The sequence below is a fragment of the Danio rerio genome, chromosome 1 (genome assembly GCF_052040795.2).
Source record: "Danio rerio strain M-AB ecotype USA chromosome 1, GRCz13ab, whole genome shotgun sequence".
In the NCBI taxonomy this organism is placed as follows: Eukaryota; Metazoa; Chordata; class Actinopteri; order Cypriniformes; family Danionidae; genus Danio; species Danio rerio.
The window spans coordinates 36,358,973-36,379,959 of NC_141021.1; the positions used below are offsets into that span (position 1 = coordinate 36,358,973).

The 20,987-nt window shown below is 36.4% G+C and overlaps 1 protein-coding gene and 1 long non-coding RNA gene across 4 annotated transcripts; one reads left to right on the forward strand and one right to left on the reverse strand.

Annotated features, from left to right (window-relative positions):
• The first annotated feature begins 371 nt into the window (after window positions 1-371).
• On the forward strand, window positions 372-16,485 carry znf654 (zinc finger protein 654). 2 transcript variants are annotated; one of them, XR_015476681.1, is made up of 9 exons: window positions 372-513; window positions 1,348-1,493; window positions 6,247-6,328; window positions 6,489-6,624; window positions 6,735-6,937; window positions 7,782-7,918; window positions 8,005-8,146; window positions 8,287-12,692; window positions 13,300-13,381. XR_015476681.1 is itself a non-coding variant. In XM_087237325.1 (9 exons), exons 1-9 carry the CDS (start codon window positions 388-390, stop codon window positions 15,356-15,358), a joined length of 4,845 nt encoding a protein of 1,614 aa, XP_087093451.1. In that variant the 5' UTR covers window positions 372-387; the 3' UTR covers window positions 15,359-16,485. The 2 variants fall into 2 exon arrangements, 1 of the variants encoding a protein (XP_087093451.1); XM_087237325.1 differs by lacking the exon at window positions 13,300-13,381 and adding an exon at window positions 15,348-16,485 and having other exon boundaries at window positions 8,287-12,148.
• LOC147846904 (uncharacterized) lies at window positions 15,626-20,983 on the reverse strand. 2 transcript variants are annotated; one of them, XR_015476682.1, is made up of 3 exons: window positions 20,549-20,983; window positions 18,758-19,783; window positions 15,626-18,716 (listed from the first exon to the last, which is right to left on the reverse strand). It is a non-coding gene; the product is annotated as an uncharacterized LOC147846904 (long non-coding RNA). The 2 variants fall into 2 exon arrangements; XR_015476683.1 differs by having other exon boundaries at window positions 18,758-19,722; window positions 20,549-20,956.
• Window positions 20,984-20,987: the final 4 nt, after the last annotated feature.

Below are 20,987 nucleotides of genomic sequence, written 5' to 3' on the forward strand. Positions count from 1 at the left end.
CAACAACACAGTTTAGATAGTTTATGCTTTTACATACTTTAAAAAAGCTAGATGCATCAAGACTAAAAGATGGAAATACCAATGTTTGGAAAACTTTGTTCATTTAGCAGACAATTAAAGTGAATTGACAACTTGTTTGTTTTGGGCGTGTTCATTACGAGACAGAAAATATTGCTGTTGCTGTCTAACCAATCAAATGTTCAGGGTGAGGCTACGTTTGGACTACCGTTTGACTGGTGGAGTCCTCATCCAATCACAAAAGAAACACTTCACGGTTACCTCACAATTGACGGGGCATTCCACCAATCAGGGTGTTTCAATGGGCGGTCCTTACCCTTACGGTAACATTCGTGGTCTCTGTTGTACGCGCTGGTTTAGACAAGCAGTATGGCGGAAGAAGAGAGTGAATTGGAGTTAGACAGGTTTAAGAAAGAACTGGAGACTTTGTTGAAGATTAGTGCAAGCGACGAACACGGGCTCCAGAGTAAGACGTACTGTGAACGGTTTTGTGAGGTAAGATGACAGGCTGGACGAAGGTGTTTGCACGCTATTTATAAAAAGCAAGCAGTGATGTGCTAACCAGTGTTAGCAGCATGTCAGCAGATTCCCCTCCCCCAGTATACAGACACCGTAAGCCCAAATCTTCTTGTATTTTTACCTTCATATCTACATGCGTCTTCAAAAAATGTAGGGATTGATTTCAGTAGGGTTATGGTTAATCTCTAATCACTATTTCTTAAACGGGGGTTGTCAGTATGTTAAAATTAGCTTCATTAGCCTGCTAAATGGCTAACGGTTAGCATTCCTAAGTTGCATTCCAAAACAAGCAGGCTGCGAAAGATCAGCTCCTGCACTCTTAATCAGAGTTGATTTACCAGCGAGTTTATGAATTAGAAAAATAAAACAGAAACTCAGTCTGGGAAATCACTATATATAATAATAGAGTGTTAATTTATACAATTTCTCTATGCTGTCAGTGTTAGCAGTGGTTAAAATCTCATTAGCTAGTGTCTACAGAGGCTGGTTTTAAATCGCCTGATTTGTATTCAAAAGTTGCTAAGCAGCTTTTAACTTCCTCTGGAATGGTTGGAAGGTTAGTTAATCCATCCCCTATTATCTAAATATAAACTTTCTATGAATGTGTACCGAAGTTTGTTGGATGTTCTAACTTCTATCACCAAGTCGTGTCGTTAAATGCTAATGATTTACGTGATCATAAACAAACGCCATAACATTCCTTGACAGTAATGTTTTCTGTTTCTAAGAGCACATGATGACAGTGATATCTTCATTAACCGTTTTTTTTTTCTTTATTATTTCTCTTCTCGCTCTCTTTTTCCTATTTAGTTGGTAGTGGAGCATACTGGACGATGGCAAGTGCCTCTTCCCCAGCTCCAAGTGTTGCGGAGTGCCCTATGCTCTTTTGTCCAGGGTGTAGCATCATTCCCTCCTGAGTGTGAGCATGTTCGCTATACTCTGAGTAGTCTGGCCCTGTGAGTATACACTTCTGCTTTTGCTTCTAAATCTTATTTGAAGTTGCTGAAAGCTTGACTCGCTTGATACATTAGTCATCATTTTCTTACATGTGTGTTGTTCTAAACCTCAAAATGTGAATTAAAAGAAGGCATTTTAAAGAATGGTGATAATCAAACAGGCGTGTATTTCCCAAACAATAATACAACTTGATGCAGAACTGCCTTAGTTTAATGCATTGTGGGAGAAACTAACCAAGTAGCTAGCAATGATGGTGTAAACCATATTGTTTGAAATGTTACCCAGGTGATGGATAGATACATTTGCTAAGTAAAAGTTTGAGATTCAAATATTGTCTGGTTATTGCTGTAAATGAAAGAGCTACTTTACATCCTTGTAATTTTGCTTTATTTATGTGCTTTGCATTGTCACACTGTTATTCCGCCAGCACATGCACATTCTTGAAAACAGCACTTTAAAATTCACTTATTAGTCCATATGTCACAGGATGACTTGATTTTTCTGACTACGAGACAAGAGCTGTAGTTAAAACCACACACATTTGTGATGCTGTGTTTACATGGACATCAGTGATCTAGTTATTTACCTTAATCGGAATAAGACAATAATATGATTAGGGTGTTTACATGAGTTGCTTTTTTGAATGTTTCTTTCATGTTCTTGTTTTGCATGTTATAGTAAACAGTTCGATTATTGTCCTTACGTCACCATTTGATGCTAGATTTCTCTGCATTTTATGCAAAAAGAGTTTGTGTTCATCATGGTTTTGTTTATAATTCTGTGACAAGTTCAACTGCAGTTAATTTCTCACACTATGCGTGGCAACAGATGATGATGAAAACAAATTCATAATCAACAGGTCACTTTTTTCATTTCACCAACTTTTTATTTAGCCCCTGCAGCAAAGTCAAGGCACTTAATAATGTTCATTTCTTCCAGAATTCTCTGCATAGTCATCACTTCCCGCTCACACCAAAAATGTGCTGTCATGCTTATTGCCATTCTTATTTGTTTGTCGTCAAACACCTGACAACTGCCATGTGTGCATCCTGTCGCAAAATGCGGTGAAAAGTACTACAAAACGGTTAAAGTTTGATAATTTGATGATGATGGTTTTCATGTCTGTACTGCACTTCAATAATGCCACTAAAATAGGAGTTCTCCACATCTAATTTTATTTCTGTTTAGTTTCATTGTGGCTTTAGTTGGATTTATCAAACATTGCTGTTTACATGGTAGACTGTTAGTCAGAGTATTGTCTTAAGCGTATTAAAGTCAGAGTATTGGTGTCCATGTGAAATTACTCTGAATGTTCATTGGAATGATATTGATCAGAAAATGGGATCTTATTTGATTATTTAGTATTTTATATTAAACCATATAAATATAGTAAACAAAAAAAGATTTTTAATGAACATCAGTTTCCACTGCATGTAACATGGTTTTATGTGGACAGACCTTATTACTAAACATTTCCCAAGTAACATATTTCACAGATAAATCTCATTATGTATAACAGGAAAATAAATATTAAATATGAAAATATAGATAAAACTAAAACATATACACAATTACAATTCTTGAAAAAAATATTGAAACTGTGATCACTTTCTGTTTAAAGTAAAAAGCAATTGGCAACACTGCCAGTCTTTCATGGAGAATCTTTCTCAGCCTAACGCATGATGCATGGGTTGGCCACTGCCACTTATTTACATTTCAGGGTATGCATGGAATAAAAACGTATTTTACGGTACACACTTCATTCCGCGGCAATGAAATATACCTTCATACCACACATCCCCAATTGCATTATTAATTGTAGGTTATCTGTGTTTTCTTCTACATCAAAGCAGTGCAAAATGTAAAAATCCCTGGCACTCTGCAGATTTTGGTAGCCCAAGAAAAGACATTATTAACTACAGTAAAAAAACAAAAAAAAACAACAACAACAACATACATTTTCTAAATAAAACAAAAAAGTTGAACAAAAATGAACATGAATGATTTTCGACCAAAATGGTATTTGGTTTTAATCGTATTTTAGTCTTCATTGTAGATTTAGTCCAGTTTCAGTCGACTAAAAGTCCCTTTTATTTCCTCACATTGGATTATTTTTTTTTTTAGATTAGATTAGATTCAACTTTATTGTCATTACACATGTACAAGTACAATGAAACGAAATGCAGTTTAGGTCTAACCAGCAGTGCAATAGCAGCAAGTGCAGGATACAGGAATAAGTTATAAAGTGCAGTTATAGAAAACTATGGTGCTATTTACAGATGGATGTACTATGAACATTATATACAGGTTGGATAAGCTATGAACAGATTTACAATATATGAATATATGTGCAGGTTGCTATTAATAATCAGTAGTGTGCAGATAGATAAACATGATTACAAGTGTATATGTTACAATATATGAATATATTTACAGGGATAGATAAACATGATTACAAGTGTATATGTAACAATATATGAATATATGTACAGGTTGCTATTAATAATCAGCCTGTACATATATTCATATATTGTTTATAATTATTTTTCTTCTCATTTAAGATTTATCTATACATTTAATTTGTTTGTCAGCAGTGGCGCGATGGTCAGAGTACTGCATGACTGACCAATAAACTTTAACTGTTAAACTATGTACATTCTTTTTTGCATAAGTTGACATTTCACCCAACTTTTAAGCATGTTCATGTTGTTTTTTGAAACTGCATAAGAACATCAGTGCACTGTGAAGCCTAGTTTATACTTCTGCGTCAAGTGACTGGCGTAACCCACGGCGCATGCATCGTGCGTAGCTGTGCATTTATACTTCTGCGCGCTGGTTCTGTCCCTCTGCAATAACACTTCCAAAATGCTAGTTGGCAGTGAGATGTATAGTTTGCTCTGTGTTGAGTTTTTTCGCCGGTGTTTTTTTTTTTTTCATAACGCTTTCTTAATGTACAAGTGGCTCAAACTCCCTCATTTTGAGGCAGGAACCGGCGAACGTGCAACAGCTTTAACCATTAGGTAAACGCAAATCAAAACGTTCCATCTGGAGCTCATTTAAAGGACTCCACACTTGTAAACAATCGCTCCATCCGGCTCTCGTGGCTCTCGGTCCCACCCACTTGTCAGCGCTACCAAGCCGAGAAATCACAGAGCTTGCGCTACGCGACGTGTAGTTACATTTTTGAGAGGGGGCGCGTTAGCGATGTAGCGGCGTAGGGCTGTGCGTCAACGCGTAGGCTGTGCAGTAGCAAACGCTTGCGCTTGACGCAGAAGTATAAATGAGCCTTGAGATGCCCAAAGCCTTTTTTTTTAAATCTCAAACACATTCTTATGTAGTATTTTGAAATTGCATTACAACATCAGTGCATTGTACAATAGGCTGTTTCTATGAACTTATTGAGTTGTGTAGTTTTTGTACATTTCCAAACAACAACATCAGGCATTTAAATGCACATGACAAGTTTTATATTTGACTTGTTTTGCTAACAGAATTAACATTCTCTGAAAAAAAATGCTGAGTTCCACATCTGAGTTGATTGAGCTTAAAACAATTAAGTTAGTTTTAAAATTTAAATAATAAAAAACTATTTTAAATAAGTAGTTTGAACAATTTGAGTACTGGTAGACTCAAGAAACAATCATTTTAAGTGATCCATAGATAAATGACAGCCCTGTCTGACAAGTAAATAAATAACATTCTAATTAATTGCATAAAGGAAAATACTGAACTCTCCTTGAATGGTAAAACAGAGTAAACATTTAAACTTTTATCGTTGAAGTCAAACTTTTTAGCCCTCCCTTTGAATTTATTTTTCTTTTTTAATTGTTTCCTAAATGATGTTTAACAATGAAAGGAAATTTTCACAGTATGTCATATTTTTTTCTTCTGAAGAAAGTCTTAATTGTTTTACTTTGGCAATAATAATAATAATAATATATATATATATATATATATATATATATATATATATATATATATATATATATATATATATATATATGTATGTATGTATGTATAATAAAAGCAGCTTTTAATTTTTAAAAAACCATTTTTAGCCCCAATAGTAGCCCCTTTAAGCTATATTTTGTTTCAATAGTCTACAGATCAAACCATTGTAATACAATGAATTGCCTAATTACCCTAACCTGCCTAGTTAACCTAATTAACCCTTAAAATGTCACTTTAAGCTGTATAAAAGTGTCATGAAAAACATCCAGTAAAATATTATGTACTGTCATCATGACAAAAATAAAATAAATCAGTTATTAGAAATGAGTTATTAAAACTAGTATGTTTAGAAATGTGTTGAAAAAAATCTTCTTTCCGTTAAACAGAAATTGGGGAAAAAATAAAACAGGGAGGCTAATAATTCATGGGGGCTAATAATTCTGACTTCAACTACACACACACACACACATTTGTCCATATAATATATTTATATTGTTATATTGCACAGCTCAGTTAAACATGACAAGCTATACAAAAATAGAACAGTTGTGGTGATCCTGAAATCCTGTCTGCACTTCTGGACAAAAAAAATCCAGACACTGTCTAGTCATTTTATCTTTCATTCCAATTTACTGTAATTTTACAGAAGGTAAAATATACACTTTATCAGCCTGAAGAAAAAAACAGAAATAACTAATGAAAATCTCTTCATCCTTATGTAAAACATATCGTTGAGGTCTAAATAAACTTTGTTTTATTTGTTTATTAAACAATCTCTTTCTATTGTTTGTTTGTTTGCAGGAGTATATTTGAACTGCTGTTGTTCTTTGGAAAAGATGAATTCATCGAGCATCCTTTAAAAGACATTCTAGACTCATTCCAGGTAACTACATCCATTATTGTTACGGGGAAAAGGTAGAGGTCTGTTTACTGGACTGTCAGTGTTTAAGGTTTTCACTCTATGTACAGTACATGATTTAATTAAATAAAAAAATGCATAACATAAATGAAGACTATTTTCCTTTTCTTTTTTTTTTATTTAGGTCTGCTATGCGAGCCTTGTGAGCCACCAGAATGTTTACCTTCTGCAGGTTAGACATATCATTAAAGATGGAGGACCTTGGGCAAGTCCTGTACTCGAGGCCATTCTTAAGGATTCAGAGTTACCACAAGAAGATGGTCAGTCAGTCATGCTTTTGTTTAACTGTGATCAAGTAAGCTTTGCATTGAATTTCCTACACTGGTATTGTGCTTGATTGCAACTCAGTCTCATTTTCTCATGTTTGCAGTGGACAAATATCTGAGCTCTGAAGCATCCATTTTCTTTGAGCTGCGTTTGCGTTACCTGGTGGCATGTGAAAGGCTTCCTGAGGCTTTGGCACTGACAAGGAGATGCATCCAGCATTCTGTCGTTGGAAAGGACCTCTATTACAAGCAAGCCTACCTCATCTGTCTTTGGAAAGCAGCTCTTCATCAGTGCTTGAACAAGGAGGTAAGAGAGAATTTATTTAGCTTGTAAGTTACAAATCACTTGTATTTTTTCTGTAATTGATGATTGCATAAATGCAGAGCATCAAAACATTCTCCAGCTTTTATGCTTTTTATTTTTCTTAGTTTTTGTTAAATATTATATTTTCCATTTATATGTTTTATTGCTTGCTGTCTCTGGATTGTGTTATTTCCCTACAATATACCATATATATAATACAAGATAACTGAATTCATCAGAAAGGCATAGATAAAATAAGAGACTTATTGGTTTCAATGATTTGTAATGGCAGCATTGCTGGGAGTCATTGCACATGGACAGTCTAGTTGTATGTGACTTTCTTCTTTCAGTCAAATTTAGTTATATTTGCCTTTGCCAGCTCTACAATTGCAGTCCACTGACTGCACTCTCCAGAGGTTGCACAAAATTGTTTAAAAGATTTTAATATGTGTGGATATATATTCCTTGTAAAAGGGAATGGATGCACTAAGGACAGTCTTTATTCAACCCTACAAGCCATGTGAGGCACTTGTTATTATGGATAAATTGATTGGACTTATTAGACTTCTTTTGTACAGCTGGTGGAAAAGAAATCTGATTACAGTCAGCATTTCCAGCTGACAAAACATGGTGTTGGTAAATACCCTAGTGCAACTAAACCAGATGCTAGTGGTGCCACCATCTGTAGAATAAAATGTCAGTGGTACCACTACTCTGCGGTGTTCGTCTTGAGGCCATTTTAGTTTACTATGTGTGGGAATATAGTGCTATTTGAGCTTTTAAATCATCTTAGATAAATATATGAAACGTGTTGGTAAATGTCTGACTTATTTTTTCTTATGTAAAGATGGCAGACATTGATGGCAAGGATGCTGTTGAGATACTCTGCATGATGGAGAATGAGGAGAAAGATGAGACTGTTTTGATGCTGAGTAAAAGCTTCCTATCCCAAAAGCTCCAGACAGGAGACATGTACTACCTTTGGTAAGGTCTTTGAACATTTACAAAGGAAGTTGCATTCAGTATATGTACTCCCTTTATATTGAATCTTTTTTTTTTTTTTTCTTTAGGGATTTGGTCTTCATATGGAGCAGACTCTACATGAGGCTGAACATCTCTAAGCAGGGCTTTCTAGAGGAATGCAAAGTAATGATTCTTTCAGCCACCAACATAAAAGCAATTTTCCCATTCATGAAGGTGGTTTTGACAGAGGTACGATATTTTTTTCACAAGCAAGGCATGTGTATAGTATGATCACATTTATGGTATGACTGTGTTTATGTAATTGTCATTTTATCATTTTATTTTGAACTTCTGTAAATAATTTGTCTTCCTTTTATTTTTTTTGACAGTTTGGAAAAGATGGCCGGGAGTTTTGTGTGGAGCTTTGTGCCCGAGCCTTACAGACCGACCTTCAAAATGATCCAGCCACCAAGACACTGTTCTACAAAACTGTTGCATACTTGCTCCCTAATGACCTTGAGGTCTGTAGGGCTTGTGCACTGCTCATTTTCTTTCAAGAGAGAACTGTTGAATCATACAAGAATGTGTTCCTCTTGTATATCCACCCTGATCAACAGTACCATGTAGACACTGGTCTTGTGGGCAACAGTGTACGATTTGAGGTTCTCCAGATCCTTAAAAAAGACCTGTATTTTGACCCTGAGTTCTGGAGCATTCTCAACATTGAGACAAACTGTTTAAAGCTAATGAGTGATAAGGTTGGCAAAGCAGCTTTATGTGAAATCATGCAAAAGGACAAGTGGTTGCCAAGCTACTGTGTAAAGGGATGTTGTCAGTGTCATTCAAACGACACAGACAGGACTGTCAGTAAAGCAGAAAATCATACTAGTCATATTGACCAAGAAACAACATCAATGAAAATGTGGGTTAAATTTCCCTCAGAAGATGCATCCTCCAAAACTCCAAGCAAAAAACGGGGAAGAAAGCCAGGCACACGACTTGTAAAAAATTCAGATGCCTGTCCAGTTCGACGTTCATTTAGGCAACTGGACTTGGAAAAGGATTATGAGAGGAAACTTAATAGCAGGCATCAGAGACGCTCTCGACAGACAGAGATGAACACACTGAAACGGAAGGGAAGAAAGCCACAATGGCTTTTGGACCAATTAGCTGGCCAATCAGAAAACAGTGAGCCACGACAAGTCAAGAAGCCAGGAAGGAAACCAAAGGAGTCACATATTTTGAGGGAGATTTTACTTGAGCCACCAGTCAGTGAAATCACAGTGGTATTTTCCTACCCTGATAATGAAGTTGACATCGCTCCTAATGTTCAGGCCACACAGGTTTCTGCAGAGACTCCTCACATGACAGAAAAAAGTACTGACAAAACCTCATCTCTAGAGAATTTAAAATGGCCTCACAGTGCTCTGTCTCTTCTCGAGTTACTGTCTGCAGAATCTCCTCCACGTAGCAAAAAAGACTTGAGGATGAAGGATGAGTTTGTTTTCCGGGAGCAGGGACCTTCTATGGTTCGAAAATTCCACACATATTCAAGACCTGTTGAATTAGAAAAAATATCATTCAACAGTTTACCCAGAGAGCAAGAAGCTAAGCTGAACCATAATGAATCCAAAGAAGAAAGTGTGGCTACAGAGCAACTGTGTGAACCTGCAGAGAGCCCTGAAGTTGTTGAACATGTTAAACAGTCTGTCGAAATTAAGTCTACACCAATCCCAGCTATAACAGCAGAAACAGCCCCTTCTGTTGAAGCCATTCGAGAGCCAGTTAAGGAATGCACAGAAGATCCAAAAGTTGGCGAGTTTTCAAGCCCTCAAGATACAGACATGCAATTTCCATTATATGGTCCTTACAGTCCTATTAGTCCTCCAGAAAGTACTAATGTTGACAATGAACCTGAATTGTCAACTCCCACCATATCTGACACTATTTCTGCAGAAGGGACAAGTCTCACTACAGCTGCCACAATATCTCTATCTGATAGTACACCAGAAAACATTACCAGTCTTCCCGAGGAGGCTCCTCCAGTTCTCACTGAAGTTGCAGTGCTCCCTGATGATACAGTGGCTAACACTTATGCTTCATCTGAAATTGTGCCTGAGAGTACAGACATGTCAGTGGTGCCACCAAGAACCAAGGAGATAACGGAAATGAATGCTGCTGTTGATGATCTTGTAGCCAACCGTATCCCCCAAAGTGACACAAGTTGCCAGCTTTCAGTCAACTGCAGCTATTGCAATAAAGAAATAAAATTCCCACACATTCTACGTCATGCACTGTGGCATCATCGGATCGAAAAAAAATGCATGTTTTGTCACAAACGCTACGCTCATGGGCGCAGCCCATCAGTCCATTTTAAAGTCCACATTCAGCAGCTGAAACAGTCTAATGGACTTTTAAATAAAAACATTCCTAAGAAAGCAGCTGAGACCAGCTCACAGCGTGTTCAAAAGAGACGGGTAAAACGTGGCCGTCCGCCCATTCGGAATAAGCTTAGAAACATTAAAATGAGGTTAAACTGTACTTTGAACATCGCAGATATGCACAAGGATGGGCAAAACTCAGATCAAGTAAGACTACGGACAAGGTTAGTTAAAAATTCAGATCCTGGAAAGGCAACGAAAGAACCAAAGGAAAAGGCTAGTAAGATGAAGAAAAGGCATTTAAAAAGGGTATTAGTTAAGAGACCTCAGTCCAGAGATGAGAACAAAAAGCTTTTCAGAATGAGACTAGAATGGAAAAGAACGAAGACTATACAAGCACCAACTCCGAAGGACAACCACTTGGAGAGCAAGAGCAACTCCGCTCCTAGGGTAAATGGAGTGATCAGAAAGAAAAGGAAAGATAAGAGTGTATCTGAGACAAATCTCTCGAATGAAATTGCTCAGACATCAGTACCCCATGAAATCAGAGTAAAAACAGAGAATGTAGAATGCTCAGAAAGTCAAAAAGGCACAGAAATTCAAAGAGACAAAGAAAGTCAAAAGGACATTGTCAAATGTCAATCTGAGAATGCAGGTGTAATAAAAGACAAGATCAAATCAAAATCGAAAAGAACAATTGAAATGCTGAAAACTGTGCTGAAAAAGAAGATTGCGCCTGAGGAGCAAAAAGAGGATGGAGATGCTGTAAAAAGAAGGAAAATAAGCAGTCCAGAAGTCAGTTCTGAGAATCAGCAACCCAAAGACAGTAATACAGTACAGAAGGAAGTAAATGCAGTGGAGAACAAAAATGGCACTCAGAAAAAGTCAAAAGTGCCTTCCACACCATTCCAGGGAAAAAGAACCGGAGCATCCACACAAGTCAAATGTCCTGTGGAGATTTGCACATTTAGTGCAAAGTCAATACTTGTCCTTTCACATGTGCTCTCTCACCATCTCAGTGACAAGAAGGCGCTTGTGTTCTTTTATGACTTTGGAAAGGAAAAATGTCTTTACTGTTGCAGGAAGATATGTAACCCTCAGCATTTTTTTGATCATGTGATGAGTCACAGAGGCGAGTTAAAGTTCCCATGCTACCATTATGGCTGCAAGCAGAGGTTCCGTACGCGCATGGAGCTTAGTGAACACGTGTTAGTCCATCTTCCATTGAGAGCAATGTGCTGCTTTCCTGGCTGCTCTATGCAGCTTCAGAGTATGATGCTCCTGTATAAGCATGAAAAACTGCATTATGAAGAAAATCCAAATTTGGAAACCAAATCAATCCTGTGTAAAGAATCTGAACCATTAGTTCATGCAAGACTAGAAGATGGTACGGTGGCAGCAGCAAAGTCTTCAGTCAATCAGCTCACTACAACCATTTTGAAGGATTCTTCATCAGGAAAACAAGATGATGAAGAAAAACCTTTAGTTCTCAATAAAAGTTCTGTAAACTACAGTAGCAAGAACCACAGCCTTGTTAATGGGCATGATGAGACTGATAAAGTTGTTCCTCAGAAACCTTCAGATCCAGTCATTAAAGTGCAAGAAGCACCGGCTGCAAAAAAACAGACAAATAAACAATTTATTCGACCTCTCCCCTCATCTTATCTTGATGAGTCTTACACTAGCATGCCAAAACGCTGGAAGGAACTCCAGGTGGGCTCAAAGTTGCCAGGCACTGTGTCAATTCCAGAAATACCGCCTACCAGGCAACGTTGCTCTCGATGTTTTCAGTCATTTGACAGTGAGGAAGAGCTGCAAAAACACAAGGACAAATGCACATCGCTCTTTGGTTTCGATTCAGATGATGAAAGTAAGTATCATTTCATTTTTGATCTTAAAAGGGTTGGTTCACCCCAAAAAAGGAAATTCTGTTATTAATTATTCATCCAATCACCTCCGTCGTCCTTTATAGACGGCAACAGTCCTGATATTTTTGAAGTCCAGAAAAGAACCAAAAATATTGTCAACTTTCAAATGAAACTGTAAAAAATACTTTGTTCGCATTACTTTTCATCAGGTCATCAGTGTGCATGCTTATTACTGGCACGACAATGCATTATATTACCTGTAGTAAACGCACACTCTGATCTAATATGTAAATGCCCCTTCACACCGGGACTGCGCTTTTGCTCACATTTTCCATTGACGTTTAACTTCTCGTGACTAAATAAAGGGCAGCAATATGATTGTGCACACCAACGCGTAATAAACCAGGTGTAAAATCATCATTTTTAAAGAAATGCCTCATGCTCGTTTTTTTTTTTTTTTTTTTTTTGATGTGCCGCATCAAAACCTTTTCCACTAATCAAGGCTCGAACACACTGGGACGCTTTTCCTTTGCATTTATCGTCAGCGTTTTCTGCATTTTTTTTAGAGACGTTTTTCAGCATTCAAACCTAAGGGATTTTCACTGCCGTTGAGCAGAAGAGTATGCAAAATCACTCCTTGATGTTGTATGGCGCTTAATGAAAAACAGAAAGAGCCTGGTGCACAGGCAAATGAAGATTAATTGAATTGAATAGAAAGCAAACATTGCGAATAAATTATTACATTAAGACAGAAATGACATTTTTGGGTAAATTATATCTTATGAATACAGTATGTGACACTGTTAACACCTGAGCAATGTATATAAAATGATGTAAAGACTTGTGCGATTGCCTTTATGCTTCTCTTCTGACCTTGAAAAAATTGTTGCCTGAATCATAGAAAGGCTGAATTAAGATCGTGTGTAGGGTCGAATCGAGAACACAATCTTTTTTTCGATTAATCATGCAGCCCTAGTTTGAAGTCCAGGAAAAGAACCTAAAACATTGTCAAAATATTTCATGCGACTACAGTGGTTCCACTGTTATTATATGAAGCTCTGTGAACACTTTTGTGCACCAAAAAACAGTTTTGTTTACTAATGTCTTAAGACTCTTACACACTGGAATGCTTTTCGTTTGCGTTTATCGTCAGCGTATTTCGAGACATTTTTCCAGATTGACGCAGCGCGTCAAAGCAAAAAAAAATATAAAGAATCGAGCGTGAGGCGTTTCTTAAAAAAATACGCTTTTACGCCAGCTGTTTTGCATGTTGGTGTGCTCGATCACATTGGCGTTCTTTATTTAGTCACGTTGTTTTTAGCTGTTAACGGAAAATTTAACGGAAAATCTTGACGGAAAATTTGATTAAACATACAAAATTTGTTCACGTGCACTGAGCTGCTGAAGTTACAGTAAACAGCATTTGGAGGCGCTCAAACAGTAAAATATCAATGTGAGTGCACATTGAAGAAGATGCCCAGAGGTGATATGAACGTGGAGCTGCTTATTGCACTGGTGAACAATAATCATTTCATCATTGCTAGAGCTGGAGCTGCTGCTAGAACCATCCATGCTTGTTCGAATCCCCAGTATTTTTACCAACAAGTGTGTCAACTTTCTGTCTGCTTTTTCTGTGTTACAAGCGGGTGTCAAAAGTTAATGTTGTGTAGCGCCATCTAACAACAAGGAGTGATTTTGCGCACTTTTCTGCTCGACGCCAATGAAAATCGTTTTGGTTTAAATCTGAAAAAATGTCTTGGAAAAACACTGACGATAAACGCAAACAAAAACCATTCCCGTGTACACAAGCCTTAAGAAATATTTTGACAATGTTTTAGGTTATTTTTCTGGATTAGGGCTGCATGATTAATTGAAAAAAAGAGATTGTGTTCTCGATTCGACTCTACACACGATCTTAATTCAGCCTTTCTATGATTCAGGCAATATTTTTTTCAAGGTCAGGAGAGAAGCATAAAGGTCTTTACATCATTTTATACACATTGCTCAGGTGTTAAAAGTGTCACACACTGTATTTACAAGATATAATAATTTACCCAAAAATGTCATTATTATTTATTGCTTACTATTCAATTCAATTCATCTTTATATCTGTAGCACATTTACGATGTGGATCAAAGCAGCTTAACATAGAAGTTCTAGTAAATTGAAGCTGTATCAGTTCAGTTTTCAGAGTTGAAGTTCAGTTTAGTTCAGTTCAGTTCAGTTCAGTGTGGTTTAATTTTCTCTGCTGAAAGTCCAAACACCAAAGAGCAAATCCATCGAATCGCAGCTCTACAAGTCCCGAACCATGCAAGCCAGTGGTGAGAAGATGTTACCGAGAGGACGCATGCGTGCCTGCCAATGACGTCTACTTTAGTGAACAGAACCTGCAAAGGTTGTGAATAATTAAAGTTGTAAATAACATTTAGTTTGTTGCACTGAAAGATAGTTTGAGAGTCGAGCGGGAAGTTTTGCACGTATGTTTGATTTGCATTTATGTTTTTTCGCAGAGTGATGGCGGCTATAACGTAGGCACACTCGACAGTAAAAGTGAAACAGAAAGCACGCATCTCATTTAAATGATCATATTACAGTTTAGAGTCATGATTACGACAAACATTTGATATGTTTTTTTTCTATCATGGCAAACCCAGAGTGTTGTGCATGAAAATAAATGATTACTGGGTCAGTATAAGTACTCAAGCCTATATAATGTTAAGTATAATGCAAAAGGGAATTAGACAATGACAAATGTTTCATTTTACCAGTAAAAAAATGATCTAATAATGTTGTCAATCACAGATTGCAAGCATATATCTCAGATGAAAGAATTATGAATAGTTGTATTCAGATGCCATCACTTATGAAAGTCTAAACAAAATGTAGCATTTTAGCCAACAGTAGACCTATACATAGGCTTAAGATTATCATTGTTGTTTTACAATATGTTTGAGAAATAACAATAATAATAGCCTACTCATATTAACCTTTATTTCACATCTACAGAATTATGAGAAAATCATGATCTTGATTATAAGCAAAACAAAAGCAGTCTTGATTCTCATTTCAGTCAGAATCGTGCAGCCCTACTTCAAACTTTATATTCTGTTAATGAGAGAATTTTCTTTTCTGGGAGAATTTAAACCCCTTAAGGTTATCTTAGCTTAGCTTTTGCTAAATATTTTGTGTTTGTCTTTATAGGTGCCTCCTGAATTTGGAGAAGCAGCCTTTTCTACGGCGAAAACTGCTCAACGCTGCTGTAGGCAATCACCGTTCTTACATATGTGCTTAACATCTTTATCAGCATCTTGAAATGGAACTGAATGGGAAATAACTGATCCCTGTCTGTAGTCTTGTGTGACCTATCTGCTGCTTTTTTACAGCAGGTCTATTGCTAAAGCTCATGTTTTTGTTTTTTAACAAATCATTAGTCTTTTTGAGACTTAGGGTTACAATATTTTTGTTACGTAATTGTCTGCTTTTTCAGAAAAAAAAAAAAAAAGAATATGTTTGTCTTTCTGTAAAATGCACAGCAGATGCTTTTTTGGCCTCTGTTGACTCTTCCTGTCCTTGTTTTGTCATTTCTGCTTGTCTTTTCAATTACTGGGTTTAAGAGGCCACCAATGACCCTAACACTACAAATTAAGAGTAAAAAAACTACTCTAAAAGGAAAAGTGCAAATGTTGTGATGGTTAATAAAGGTTTAAAGTAGTGACAGTGGGTCAGGTGTCTACCAGTATTACATGCTGCTTTTTGAGCATGGATGGAAACTTGCAGGACACTCAAAGTATTGCAAGCACACTTTAAGTATGTTCTTTTATTATTATTTTTTTTAAATCCAAACTTGATATGTGAACCTTTGTAAAAATACTGATTGCATCTTTTACAAATGTTATAAACTTCAAGACACTTGGGAAAAGTTAAAGACACGAAGTCTTTAAATGAAGGACTGTGACTTCTTTTCAGAAACTTAAAAGAACTGTTGGCCATAACAGCAGGCTGGTGCTGCTGGAAAGGCCGAGTCTTTAAGGCTGAAGTTTCTCCTGTTAACAGAGGAGTGTATATGTGCCACACAGCCTCATTGAACATTGTCATGACATATTTGAAGTGTCTTCTCTGTAACTCAAGAAACTCGAGAGAAGGACTAACTCATGTCTCAGACAGAGGCATGTTTAAAGCTGTTCCACAGATGAGCAGCACCAGTCTTATTTATTCAGTTTTTGTTTTATATCTTCTGTAAATGTTTGAAGAGATTAAATAGTATATGATTGGATTGGGTGACTGGGTTTATATATCGAGAGCTTTTTTGGTCCTAATTAATAAACACATTTAAAAAGTGTTGAGTTTGGTTGTTTATTGTAGTGTCATTTAATTTTAAGTTGTAAGAAATTTCCCTTTATAACTAAAATTTTTAATTAGCCAGGCACAATTTGATTTGGATATTTGCTTTTCCCATGATAATATGTACAGTGTTCAGCGTATATGATTATATTATATTTTCTATAAAAAGCTATACAATAATATATATGTGCATATACATTAGATTAGTCAGTACTGAAGCCAAAACTGGAGCTAATCTGAAAAAAATAACATGATAACGGTCCAAAATTAGTACACCCACTTTTAAAGGTTGGGAAAAAATATTAAACCAAATTTAAAAAAAAGAAAATTCAAGAAAAAATGAATGAATTTATGTATTAATGCATGAATTTAAATGTATTGTTTTTTCCATTTCTAAAGATGGTTGGTGACCAAAATATTTTAAATCTCAAATGCACCAACAAATTTGACCTACATTTACTGATCAATTAATAAAAAAATAATAATTTGCAAAATGTGGTGTAGTCTATGCTCCTGAGCACTGTATATATTATGATCAGATAGATTTTAAATAGCACACGCATTGTTTGCCTTTTTAAGCAATTTTCACCTACTAACATAAAAAAAAACTACTGCACACAGCATGCATAAATGTCAACTCATACCTCACACTTACTTTTTCCACCACTGATTTTTTTTTAATGCGTCTGTATTGTCTCAGTTGCAAGACTGCCAAAACAACAAGTATGTTTACCTTATTTTTTATCAAGAAAAGTTTAAGACCAGAGGAATAATTTATGCAGGTGCATAGGCTAGACTATTCCACAAATATATCAAATTTCTCTAAAACAAATATGCAAAAATCTTTGAGGTCAACAACAGCCAATCACAGCACAAGAATTGGATAAGTGTGCTTTTGAACAGACATACCCTGTCTGGCTCTTAGTTCACTTTACAGAAAGATACAATAACAGATCAACCAAGCTACTGAGTTTCCGCTGTGTCCAGTGAAACATTAACAGGACAAAACACTGGATATCAGTCCAGAACAGACACAAACAGATCAATGATTCTCAACAGCCTGCAAGAGAGATGAAATGAAACTCATTCATTCATTTTCCATTGGCTTAGTCCCTTTTTTATTCATCAGGGGTCGCCACAGCAGTCAACTGCTAACTTATACAGCATATGTTTTGCACAGCAGATGCCCTTCCAACTGCAACCCAGTACTGGGAAACACCCATACACACTCATTCTCACACACACATATACTATGGCCAATTTAGTTTATTAAATTCACCTATAGCGCATGTCTTTGGACTGTTGAAGAAACCAGAGCACCCAATGGAAACCCACATGGAGAACATGGAAACTCCATACAGAAATGCATAGCCGAGACTTAAACCAGCAATGACCTTCTTGCTGTGAGGAGACAGTGCTACCATGTCATCCCTGTAATAAAACTACCAATGAAATACCAAATGTGTATCACAAGTCTTCGTCAAGCGAGACGAAAAAGGAAACAGCCCAGAGAACCAGTGGCCAGACTAAGTTTTAAATCTGGCTTAGAATTTTAATGCATGAAGTTGGTGAACATATTTCAGCTGCTGGCTGTAAGATGAGCAAGTTAATTTCTACTGTACTCCAGATTAACAAAACCTTTGGTTAGTTAATCAGTGAAATGTTACCACCAACACCAAGTAAACTGAAAGCGGTATTTAAATGATTTGATTTCAGTATTCCTATAGCTCTTGAAATAGACAGACCTCAAAGCCAAAAGTAGATTGTGTTCAGTGTTCTCCTGTTTTGTCGCTTTTTTCTGTTTGTGCTGCAAAGAAAACAATTCCTTAAAAGATATCAAATCTTTCAAATCTATCACTCAAAGATAGAGAGAGATCAGGGGTGTAGAATTAATTAGCATGGCCGGAGGGGACGTGCCTCCACCAATATCCACAGATTACTAAAATGTCCCCATCAATAATTTAATCGCCTCCAAAATAAAATAATGCTTTGTGGAAATTTTCCAATTAGGCTTACTGTGCAAGACTCAGGCGAGACATAGACATAAGCTGCTACATTTCAAAGGAAAGAATCAGTCACTTGAAGTTAAGTTTGCTTATAATAGTAACCATGGAGGTGCAATTAATAAAAAAAAAAATGTTTTGATTTTGGCCTCCACAGCGATTATGACAAAACAACAATTGATGCAAAAATAGTTATTGTGTCATATACCTCCTCCTTTCCAGAAGTCTGCATTCATTCCTTCTCAAAGTAAAATCATCTAAATTTACTTTCGCACCACAAGACATGCTTGATTTAATGTTGTCTTTATTACTAATTGTATTTGGTTTTTTAATTATTATTTAGTAAAGTTTTTAAGTGAATAATTGAACATGTGCTGTTCTGTTTGCATGCTCTGAGAAGGAAGAGAACATGCTAAAGTCATCTTTTAGCTTGAAGTGAATAAATGGCAATATTACACTTGTAAAAATGTGTTCAGATGCGGTGGTAATGCACAAATAAGCCCTTAGTAAACAGAGGTCTTTACTAAACTACATTTTTTTTTTGTCAGACATTACTTTAACTTTACATTTTAAATGTAGAGTTACATTTAAATTTTACAATTGGGGGATGGGGGTTGGGTGGTGTCAAATTAGGTCCCCACCAATATCAAAAGCAAATCTACACCCTTGTAGAGAGAAATGTAAAAAAATGTTACAACTATCCTTGGTCTCATATGACATCGAAATCATTATGTCATGAAACCATCTCATCTAGCAGAAATCATAAACGTTAAAGTAACTTAACTAAAGCTAAAGTGACAAAATATGAGAAAAAAAAAAACACAAATAAACACAATCAAGTGTACATTCAAAAGCGTAAAAGATATGTGAAAATGCATAAATGACAACAAAATGAAGCAGAGGAATGAATGAACAAGCACAAGCACAAATCTGAAAAACCATCACACCAAAGCGGCCTATAAACTTAATCTAAATCATAAGGTAAAGTGTATACTTGCATATTTCTCAGCCATTCTGTGAGTTTAATACAGCCTTGGATGAAGTCTTGTTTGGTACAATAAATGGTGGTGAAGTTCTTCTTTGTTGAGTGTGGAATGACTTCAGCAGTGCTCTTCTTGACTTGATGGAAGAAGTTCTTTCTGGAGCACATGGTGTCCTCATGGTCACGGGCCAGTACACAACTCTCCTTCCTGTGTTGTTCTTGTCTATCTCTTCAGAGTTTCTAGTCTTAACTGTTGGAAACAGAATAGTAGCATGTACCTTCTACAGAGGCCACACCTACTGGAGGCTGATCTGGTCAATGAAAAATACATTGATAGTATAAAATACCAAGGGCATTGTACAAACACAATAGTGACATGAATTCTGTTTTGCGCATGTGCTGGTTAATACACATACACGTCTGTCTTAATTTATATAATTTTATTTAAAAGGAAGTCTTTGTGTCTTGTCTTCCTCTGGTCTGTTTCAAAGAGATAAGAGGCGAACTTAAATTATGATAGGGCCATAAACCCTTATCTTGATCTTGCCACCGTTACCCTGGCTTGAGTTGAGGTGTTGGAGATAGCAAGTAGCCTATAACACTTTTTGGGTGAGGGTTGCTGTGTATTACTTGGTAAAGTAACTGCTTGCCTGATATGTCTCAGATGCTGCATATTCATTGAACATTTATTTGATGCATAGGGGTTCTCACAATTAGCAAAAGTTTATCTTTCCATAACATAAAAAACCTCCAATAACTCAGACATGGCAACATTACTTTTTTATTCAGCGCATAACCAAATTTCAATTAACAGTATTAAAATTTGAGACTAATTCAGTGTGGATTATTATTGAAATTAGGCAAAGTTCTCATTTGGGCTTTTTATATACAAATATAGTAGGCCTACTGTACACACATACAAATAGCTTGCCTGCAATTCAATTACAGGCAATTACACTTACATATTTTTAGCAGATAGAAATGTTTACTATTTAACGATTTTTAGAATTATAATTTTTGAATTGTAGAAAAGTAGCTACAAAATGTATATGGTCAAAAAGAGTAAATTTTGTTACCTCTCCGTCCGCAAGAGGCGCTGTTCATGTTTAACCATAGGCAAGTCCACTGTTGCCAAATCTTTCTGTATTGATTCGTTCTCTGGCACTTTGATTGAGACGGTTTGATAAAGTGTATTTGTGTTAATATTCCATTATATACAATCGGATTCTGAAAGAATTAAACTAAACTCTATATCAGGGGTCACCAATCTCGTTCCTGGAGGTCTGGTGCCCTGCAGGGTTTAGCTCCAACTTGCCTCAACACACCTGCCTGGGTGTTTCAAGAATACCTAGTAAGACCTTGATTAGCTTGTTCAGGTGTTTTTGATTAGGGTTTGAGCTAAAATCTGCAGGACAGCGGACCTCCAGGAACACGTTTGGTGATCCCTGCTTTATATGATACTTCGTCGTGTTCTATGTTATATCAACAATTTGTAAACACCTGGCAACCCTGACC

Bases quoted from the DNA above. Each gene is read 5' to 3' on its own strand.
- znf654 (XM_087237325.1), top strand. From the start codon at position 388: ATGGCGGAAGAAGAGAGTGAATTGGAGTTAGACAGGTTTAAGAAAGAA. The intron at 514-1,347 runs GTAAGATGACAG...TTTCCTATTTAG, and splicing joins ACTGTGAACGGTTTTGTGAG to TTGGTAGTGGAGCATACTGG. The intron at 1,494-6,246 runs GTGAGTATACAC...GTTTGTTTGCAG, and splicing joins ACTCTGAGTAGTCTGGCCCT to GAGTATATTTGAACTGCTGT.